Source organism: Montipora capricornis, chromosome 2 (assembly GCF_036669925.1).
Source record: "Montipora capricornis isolate CH-2021 chromosome 2, ASM3666992v2, whole genome shotgun sequence".
Classification (NCBI taxonomy): Eukaryota; Metazoa; Cnidaria; class Anthozoa; order Scleractinia; family Acroporidae; genus Montipora; species Montipora capricornis.
In genome coordinates, this window is record NC_090884.1 from 58706325 (window position 1) to 58716324 (window position 10000).

General features: G+C 39.9%; 1 protein-coding gene across 1 annotated transcript in view; it reads right to left on the minus strand.

Moving 5' to 3' along the window:
- Positions 1-10000, minus strand: part of LOC138029145 (immunoglobulin superfamily member 10-like) — a 21488-nt gene that overhangs the window by 5526 nt on the left and 5962 nt on the right. The window contains exons 3-7 of the mRNA XM_068876845.1: positions 6937-7314; positions 6015-6293; positions 5142-5423; positions 3795-4151; positions 2969-3247 (exon numbers count right to left, since the gene is read on the minus strand). Coding sequence (XP_068732946.1) covers positions 2969-3247; positions 3795-4151; positions 5142-5423; positions 6015-6293; positions 6937-7314 — 1575 coding nt within the window. The remainder of the gene's footprint in view (positions 1-2968; positions 3248-3794; positions 4152-5141; positions 5424-6014; positions 6294-6936; positions 7315-10000) is intronic.

Consider the following 10000-nt stretch of genomic DNA (forward strand, 5'->3'; position numbering starts at 1 on the left):
CACAATTTCGGAACTTCTCAGTAAAATTTGCAACATGGATCGAGAAGCCGAGACAACCACCCCTGACAGTGAACAATCGAGTTCAAGTACAGTAAATATTTTGAGTGTCCAGTCGGAGCTGATCTATATAATCCACAAGTGCAAGCAAAGTTTACAGTTCATCACTCATAGTACGCTTCCCTTTATCGACAATCACTAAGTTGTCATCAAATTCTAAAATCAAAATCGCAAGGTCTTCTGAATAAATATCTACAGGATCCGTGACTACGCGTTCCGTGACGTCTTTCGTTTCGAAATACAGCGTTTTGAATAGGCCATTCCCGAGTTCATGTCTGCCTCCTCTTCAAAGCGAGTCTAAGTGCGAAGTTTTTCTTATGAAAATTAGTTTTCATTCATATGTAAAGTAGAACAAATTACCATCACAAAAACTTTGCCCTTAGACTCGCTTTGAAGAGGAGGCGGATATGAACTCGGAAAATTGTCACCTTGCGTGACACTTTGATACAAAGCTAATTGGATGGAAAAAATGCCTATCCATATGAATCTCAGAAGTTTGAGGCTTTCAGGTACATTAGGAGATGTATTCATACAAATGTATTTTATTTCATGAGCGAAAAGTAAGCTTTTTCATCGCAAAATGAACTTCAGATGTAACATGTTTTCGTCGATTACCGGTCACCACAACGTGACGTGGCGTCTCCCTACAAAACTCTATTAATCTTCGACAAATAACTCAGAAACGATGTACCGCACAGACCTGAGAATTGGAGAGGTGGTTTATAAATTTGTTTCCTACAATATTCGAGTTTCTTGGCCTTTTCCAATGAAAGATTTCGAATTATGTTTTTTGTTACATGACAGTGACAGTGAAACGATCTATTGTTAAACGTTTCAGTGTGCATGGAAATTCTTAATTGCATTGATTTAAATTTCTATTGGATAGGACCAGTTCAGGTTGAAGTTATAGAAAGCGCTTATGTTGTTATCATAGGTGGAACCTTAAGTTATTGTTTTCTATCATCTTGCATCAGTCAAGAATTAGAAAGGAATGCAAGGTTAATTATTGGAAACATTTGGTCAATGGCTAGTATTCATCAAGTAGTTACAGTCGACATTGAAGAATTGTTACAATTTATTTAAGGAGCTAAAACAAGGTTTAAGTTTGTTATATTTCAACAAAACAGTTCTGTAAATGAAGTGGTCGATCTTCATACAGTATTCCAAAGAAATTTCACCTTAATATCCTGACATTCCTCGATTATCTTTAATAAAAGTAAACTCTGATCGCTGCTGTTCTGTGTATTTCCGATGGCAAATTTACTTGTATCAATTGATAGACAATCTTTATTTCCCTTTAGTACCACAAGTCACAGCTACTTAAAGTTACAGGGTTATCTGTCTGGTAAACGTTCACCACTTTCTAAATTTTACTCGTGATTTCGTCGCTCTGACTAAGCATGGTGGTTTGCTATAACTGGGCAATTTGTTTAACTGTTTGCACATCCCACGGAAACGCTCTTAGGCGTCTTGTTCTTAGAAAGGGTGCACCACTAGGTAACGTTTTTTTTTTTTCAGAATACCAGTTGTATTAGAAATCCGCGGGGAGGCGGGGGCGAGGTGTGCACCCCCTGCACCCTCCCCCTAGATCCGCCCCTATAACTCAACTCTATAATTCCATTATGGTAGGACTGCCATCCGATAAGGATGATTCCAATCAACTGCTGTAGATCAGGCACCTCCTTTGTACAGATCTGTAGCTCTGCGATTTTGTTTTTAGAGACTGGCAGAGAGGTAATCACGGCATGGACTTGGGCATCAAAAGCCTCATGGGTGTCATCGGTGTCCTTTAGATACAATCGGGAAAGCGAATCAACTACTGGTATATTCTTGCCAGGCTTGTGGCGTACGTTTATATCATACTTTTGGTGGCGGAACATCACGCAAATTGCGTCAAGAGGCTTGTGATTAGTGATGATGAGTTGGTATCGGCCTCCATGCATTTATTTTTATGCGTTACCGTGAGATCGGCCTGACTTCGTCTCGGTTGCTTGACCGAGACGAGAAATTCTGACACCGGTCAAAGTTCGTACCGTTCTCATGTATATGAAAAAAAAATCTGATACTGGGTCTAGACATTTCAAGCCTGTATGCTTTTGGGTCAGCCATATATGACCATACATTTATCAGACAAAACACACCATTTCGTCCCGAAACCAGGCACCAAGCATTTTGTTCTAGTTTCATGTCAACGGCTGCAAAAATTTCCTACCGGTACAAGTTCATACCAGTCTGAGTTCGTCCCGGTCTCATGTAAATACCAGTTAGTTCTCTGAGAAAAGATGGCAGAAGCAGTCACGCGTAACATGACTTCTCCTGAGGCGGCCCTTAGCATGCTTGTTTTCTCAGGTGGGTGGGGGGGGGGGGGTACTCCCTATAATGGCCTATACAAGGAGTCTCCTCCCGAAAGGGGTACCTTTTTCACGCTTCAGGTATATGAAAGGGTAGGGATTTCACGAGTCGAAGTATAAGAAAGGGTAGGGAAAATCTGTCATTTAGGTATTTAAAAGGGCCTTTCATTATTTTCCAATGGAAGGTAGACGAAAGGGGTACCATTTGTTAATGGAAGGTATAGGAAAGAGGTATCGTTTCTGCCAAAAATGTTATATAAAAGGTTAAGGGGTCTGACCTTGGGGCGGAGACTCCCCGTATTGAAATTTTTTCAGTTTCCCCCCCCCCCCCCCAAGGCTTGTTTTCACGCACAAAGTTTATCTGAAAGTAAATTCATTTGTGACTGTGCTGGGGCAAGACCACAAATTGATAGAAAATACTCTTATCTAATTCACTCTTGAGTTTAAGCGTACAAAGGCAAGAAACTTCTTTAGGAATCAATCCCTTCAGCTACGTTGTAAACCCAGCCATAAAAGAATGCGCTAATACATGAAATTTTATGTGAAAACATTTAACTTACGCTCCACATCCAGGTTAAACTTGACTTGTTTCATTTCGGCATGGTTAGCAGCAATGCAGTAGTAGCGGCCTTGATCTTCCAAGCGCACCTCCTTGATTTGAAGCGTCCCGTTGGGGTGTTGGATAAACCTTTTTGAGTCAAGTCTGTCACCACCAGGTATATCTTTGCCCCACAATATCTTGGGTTTGGGATCACCGGAGGCCTTGCAGTGCAACGAAATGTTTTGTTGAACGTATGCTGTTGTGTCCATCGGCCGCAATTGAAATGTGATATTTTTGGCTGCGAATAGGTGAGTTAAAGGAACAATCAAGAAGTGCTCACAAAAGGCAAGACTGACGTAAAATGCAGTTGGCTAAGAGAGCGAGATAGACTTTACCGTCGTCACGCATTATTCCCTCCCAAGCATCAATTAGGCTAGAAAAGATAGGCTTGACTCGACAAAGTTCTCACTAGTACAAGGAAGGGTTACATTTTTACAAACGTTGGCCGTGTAGCAGTTTATATTGCAACAGACTTAACTGATTATAGTGTAATGAGAAGTGCTAGTTTTGTACCCCATATGAACCATGTGAGCGTTAACCCTACTAATGGAAATGGGCTTACACAAGGACAGAGAAAAACTGACCAGGGTGGGAATTGAACCCACGACTTTCGGGTTAGATCACCGCTGCTCTACTGATTGAGCTACAAGGTCAGAACTGACCGTCACTTACTGATTATTTGTATACATTGTTATGAATACAGATCGAATTAGCTCAAGAATGGGCACTGGAAATCCTTGGCTCTAATTTCCCACTCGATCGTTAGGACAAAACAACAATTATACCTTGTATATCTACCGTAAGAAATGCATGCGTGTGTACCCATCCAGCGGAGTTCCCTACCAGGCATGTGTACTTGCCCTCTTCTGCTAATGTAACATTGTGAATAACAAACCGGTGAGTGTAGATCCGTCGACTTTCCTTGTGTGGCTTAGGTGCCTCGCGAATTTCTAGGAATTTTGATTTGCTGAAGTCAACAAAATCAAAAGTATACGACTCCTTCCATTTAAGAAACTTAAATGTCGGATGGCCTTTGCTGATGGCCGAACAAACAAACGTAGCACCATCTCCTGGTCGAGCTGTTTCATTCTTCAGGTCTTTCTCTAAAATCATAGGTTTATGTTCCACTGGTGGGGTTCGCTCTGAAAAAGAAAAAGGTGAAGGAAACTTTCCTTTCAAAGGTCACTAACCTAATATGTATGCATTGGCTTTCCGTGAAGGATCCCAATAGAAAACTAGTTATTAATTAAGTTCCCGGTACCCAGTTTGCCTGTTGAACCAGATACATGCCAATCTCTTTAACTATTAAATACCCCATACTAACCTAGTTTGAGATCCGTACTGTAAGTTACACCCGAGTTTTTTTCTGTTGATTTATGGCCCAAGCTCGAAGCGCGCGGACCATGAACTAACGGGAAAAAATGAGGATCCGCAACTTTCAGCACTGAACGAGAAAACGAGGTTACTAAGATATATATCTCTGAGGTAATCAGGCACGCGGGACTAGTTGAAGTCAAGAGGAAGGTTCAACTGCCACAAAGATTGCCACGTCATAATCTGAAAAAACGAATACATCTTCTTGGCCTTTTAAAACAGTTGATTGCAAGATTCAAATAGTTTTACAAGTTTACGTAACATAAAAGACAGAAAACACTTGCTAGAGAATGTTTTTTCAAAATTTCAAATTTAGCGGGGCTCATTGTAGAATACAGCCCGCTAATTTAGCCAATCACAGCGTGTGTACTATCTAAATGATGTAATAAGATTGTTTATTGGCAAGATATCGCTGACGTCACCTATTGTCAGTAGTGTGCCAACCAGAGCCTCATTGGCTGTAGAAACAAAGGGTCTTTTGTTCTTGTGGTTGGCACATTTGAACAACAAAAGCAAGGTTTGTAAACAGATATCTTCCCCATTGCATGGGATAAATAATACGTCAGATTCTTCTCTAATCTCAAAAGTTACTGAAGGGCTTTCTTCAAATAGTTTCACAAAACCACGTGCAATGCAAAACAGTGTGACAAATAAGGAACCATTTTAGAAGTGACCCCTTCAGCTAGAGCCATATGGCCATAAAAAAACACAATCAGTATATGAAATCATATGTGAAAAATAAAAAAACTTAAACTAACCTTGAACATCCAGATTGAACTCGATTTGTTTCGTTCGAAATTGGGTAGCAGCAATGCAGTAGTAGAGACCTTGATCTTCCAAGCGCACTTTCTTGATTTGAAGCGTTCCATTGGGGTGCTGAATAAACCTTTTTGAGTCAAGGTTGTAACCTCTAAGTGCATCTCTGCTCCACGATATCTTCGGTGAGGGAACACCAGATGCCTTGCAGTGCAGCCAAATGTTTTGCTTAACGTATGTTGTTGTGTTCTTCGGCCGCAATTTAAATTTGATTTTTCTTCGGACTGCAAGTGGAAAAGAACAATCAAATCAAAAAGTGGCTTCACAAAGGACAAGACTGAAGTACAATGCGGATGGCTTAGTTAGTAAAAGAGCGTGCCCTGCCTTCCCCGATCGCAATGCCGCCTACGTCTACTATTTCTTCAATCTCTATTTCCACTCTGGCATCAGTCAGCCGGGAGAAGCTAATTTGCGGGTTGCGGGCAAAGGTCGCGGGTCATGAATAAATACAGCAGGAAACTGAGTTTCCACCAAGAGTAGATGTCCACTGTTCTTAGATTTAAACTTACAAAAATTGGTTAAAGAGGCTGCCCTTTGCATGCTTGTTTTCGCACACATCCCAGACGTGTATCTAAAAATAAATTAACGTGTATCTAAAAATAAATTAACGTGTATCTAAAAATAAATTCATTTGTGACTGTGCTGGGGCAAGACCACAAATTGATAGAGAAACACTCTTATCTAATTCACTCTTGAGTTTAAGAGTACAAAGGCAAGCAACGTCTTTAGGAATCGATCCCTTCAGCTACGTTGTAAACCCAGCCATAAAAGAATGCGCTAATACATGAAATTATACGTGAAAACATTTAACTTACGCTCCACATCCAGGTTGAACTTGACTTGTTTCATTTCGGCGTGGTTAGCAGCAATGCAGTAGTAGCGGCCTTGATCTTCCAAGCGCACCTCCTTGATTTGAAGCGTCCCGTTGGGGTGTTGGATAAACCTTTTTGAGTCAAGTCTGTCACCACCAGGTATATCTTTGCTCCACAATATCTTGGGTTTGGGATCACCGGAGGCCTTGCATTGCAACCAAATGTTTTGTTGAACGTATGCTGTTGTGTCCATCGGTCGCAATTGAAATGTGATGTTTTTGGCTGCGAATAGGTGAGTTAGAGGAACAATCAAGAAGTGCTCACAAATGGCAAGACTGACGTAAAATGCAGTTGGCTAAGAGAGCGAGATATACTTTACCGTCGTAACGCACTATTCCCTCCAAGCATCAATTCGCTTGGAGTACCCAATTTCACTGGTTACGGGCAAAGGTCGCAGATCGCGAATAAACACAGCAGGAAATTGATGTCTATTGTACTTCATTTCAGTTAAGGCTAGAAAAGATAGGCTAGACTCGACAAAGTTCTCACTAATACAAGGAAGGGTTACGTTTTTACAAACGTTGGCCGTGTAGCACTTTATATTTCAACAGACTTAACTGATTAGAGTGTAATGAGAAGTGCTAGCTTTGTACCCCATATGAACCATGTGAGCGTTAGCCCTACTAATGGAAATGGGCCCACACAAGGACAGAGAAAAAGCTCTGACCAGGTTGGGAATTGAACCCACGACTTTCGGGTTAGATCACCGCTGCTCTCCTGACTGAGCTACAAGGTCAGAACTGACCGTCACTAACTGATTATTTGTATACATTGTTATAAATACAGATCGAATTAGCTCAAGAATGGGCACTGGAAATCCTTGGCTCTAATTTCCCACGCGATCGTAAGGACAAAACAACAATACCTTGTCCATCTACCGTAAGAAATGCATGCGTGTGTACCCATCCAGCGGAGTTCCCTACCAGGCATGTGTACTTGCCCTCGTCTGCTAATGTAACATTGTGAATAACAAACCGGTGAGTGTAGATCCGTCGACTGTCCTTGTATGGCTTAGCTACCTCGCGAATTTCTAGGAATTTTGATTTGCTGAAGTCAACCAAATCAAAAGTATACGAGACTTTTGAAACGTTTCCTGGCGCCTTCCATTTAAGAAAGTTAAATGTCGGATAGCCTTTGCTGATGGCTGAACAAACAAACGTGGCATCATCTCCTGGTCTGGCTGTTTCATTTTTCAGGTCTTTCTCTGAAATCCTAGGTTTACGTTCCGCTGGCGGGGTTCGTTCTGAAAGCAGAAAAGATGAAGGAAAGGAACGGAGGTGATTGTAGTCGTGACTCGAATATATATGCACTGGCTTTGAACGATCCCAAGAGAAATTAAGAAAAAAATAATAATAAAATAATGATAATAATAATAATAATAATAATAATAATAATAACAATGATGATGACGATGACGATGACGATGATGATGATGATGATGATGACTGATGATGATGATGACTGATGATGATGATGATGATGATAATAATAATAATAATACAAACGTTCTTGTATAGCACATTTCCACAGCTCAATGCGCCTAACAACCATTTTATCACTAAAAAATTCTTTATCTAATCAAAACCAAAATAACAAATTACAAAGATAAAAAAGACTCTCTAAAAAGATACGTTTTAAGTTTAGTTTTAAAACAGCTTAGAGTCTTTGCTTTTTTATGTTCTCAGGCAAAGAGTTCCATAGTTTTGGGGCTGCGAACGAAAAAGCTCTGTCCCCATAACTGTCAGTTCTAATCTTTTGAGGATGAGCAATAAGCGTGACGATGATCTTAAAATTATTAGCTATTGTTGACGGATGGTAATCGTCAATAGCTCATTTCCGAGTTGCTACATGCCTCAGCTTCAAAGCGAGTCCTGGTGCACAACCATTCAAATGGAAATGAGTTGCGTATTCTTATGCAAATCACACTCATTTCCCTTACAATAGTTGAGCACCAAGACTCATTTCGAAACCGAGACAAACAGCAACTCGGAAATGGACAGGGTCTTGTAAGTTATAAGAAGGATCTTGAATTCAATTCTCTTCTCAAATGGGAGCCAATGGAAAGTCTTCTTGGCAAGACATCCCTGAATATTTGTCATCTAAATTAGAATCTATACAAAGGAGAGCCCTTAAGGTAATACTCCCGGGTGTTGGTTATAAGGAAGCCCTGACCATATCTGGCCTTCCAAGTCTAGAAGTCAGGCGAGAAACATTAAGTAGGAAGTTCATTGCGACGTGGAAACTCCGCCCTCAGGCTAATGTTTATAATGTTCCTTACAATCTTAGATCTGGGAGTGAAAAGTCCGTTCGCCAGGAGGCAAGAACCAAGAGAGCTAATGATTTTATAACTTTTAGATTTCTAGATTAATTATTATGTAGATTTTACATTAGTATACCTTAATTATTTTTAATAGTTTTGTAAATGATACCGCTTGATAATTCAGTTTATACATAGTTCTAACTGCAAAGAGTGGATTAAACGATATATATATAAAGGCGTTACATGATCTGATCGTTTTACACCCGTTTACTAGTCGCCATGCAGTGTTTTGAATTCGTTGAAGCTTCTCTCTTTGATATTTTGGAATACCGTACAGGAGACTATTGCAGTAATCTGGTCGAGAAATCACTAGGTATTAAGTCCCCGGTTCCCGATTTGCACGTTGTACCACTCAAGAAATTAAAACTTGGGGAAGAAGTGAACCGTAAATGAATAACTAGATGCTCCATGAGCGTAAATTGGGCTGCCTGTGGTCCGAGTAATAAAAACAGAAGGAGTTGAGTCGTATTGAACTGTAGCGTTTAGTTAAGTGGGGCGGGGGAGGGTAATGTCATGTAGACTATTTCAGGGGGCACCCAGACGTCGTGCCAACAGTGGCCCTTTGGCTCACACGTTCATACATTGAATTATTTTGTAATGTCCTGTTCCGTTTTGAGGTCTTTTACTTTTTTAAGCTTTGATAATAAATTCAGTTCAAAGATAACAAAACACCTCTTGAGTAAATCTCACTCGTTTCTTCTTTAAGTTAAATAGTCTGCAAAAAAAAAACTAACTGCAAATTGCTCTAATTGGACATTTTCCTGCATGTCATACATGTCTTGCAGTTGCACTTAGCAAACGTTTATTCCACACACCAAGGAAGGACTGAACATGTTGTTTCCGCTTCATAATTTTGATTTGTTTATCCAGTAGCTATATCACGTTACGTTATCATTTGAAATCTCCTTTAATTATTTCATAACATGTGCATATATATTCTGTACATTCGTTAGATCTCCAAATAAACCTGATGAGAGCTGGTATTGGCCGGCCGAAATATCGTTGAAAATACTTTTTGGCGTTGTTTTATTAGCCGTGCAGTAGTCTACTTGACTTTCCCACAAAAATATTTTCCAGCGAAGAATTTTATTGAAACAAGCAACATATTTGCTATTAAAGGCAAAAAACCTTTCATATTTCACTGTGCGCGTGAAAACAAGAAACACAATCTGTGTCAAATTAACCATACACAACAAAATAAATTTCTTACCAGAGTTCAGGATCAAACCGGTTTTTGAAGAACCTTTTCATTTAATATTGAAGCAAAAAAGGGCAACAAGCTTTCTTTCAAATAATTTTTGACCAACAAGAATTAGTCAAGGCTGTGCAGAGTTGAGTATAAATAAAATTATAAATAGCCAGACAACAGAGATCCGACTCTCGTGTAAACACATATCCACTTAAGGCGCTCGATTCCTTCACCAGAAAACGTTACCAGAGAATTTGTCTTTTGGTTTCAGTGTTGTACATAACATCGCAGTGACTAAAATATTAGTAATACAGCTCACTTTGATATCCGATAGCGAAAGATGCAATTGTTGTCTAAGTCCATTATTCGTTTCTTTTAAGATTCCAGATATCCATTTTTCACCGCTTTTGTTGGGAGTGA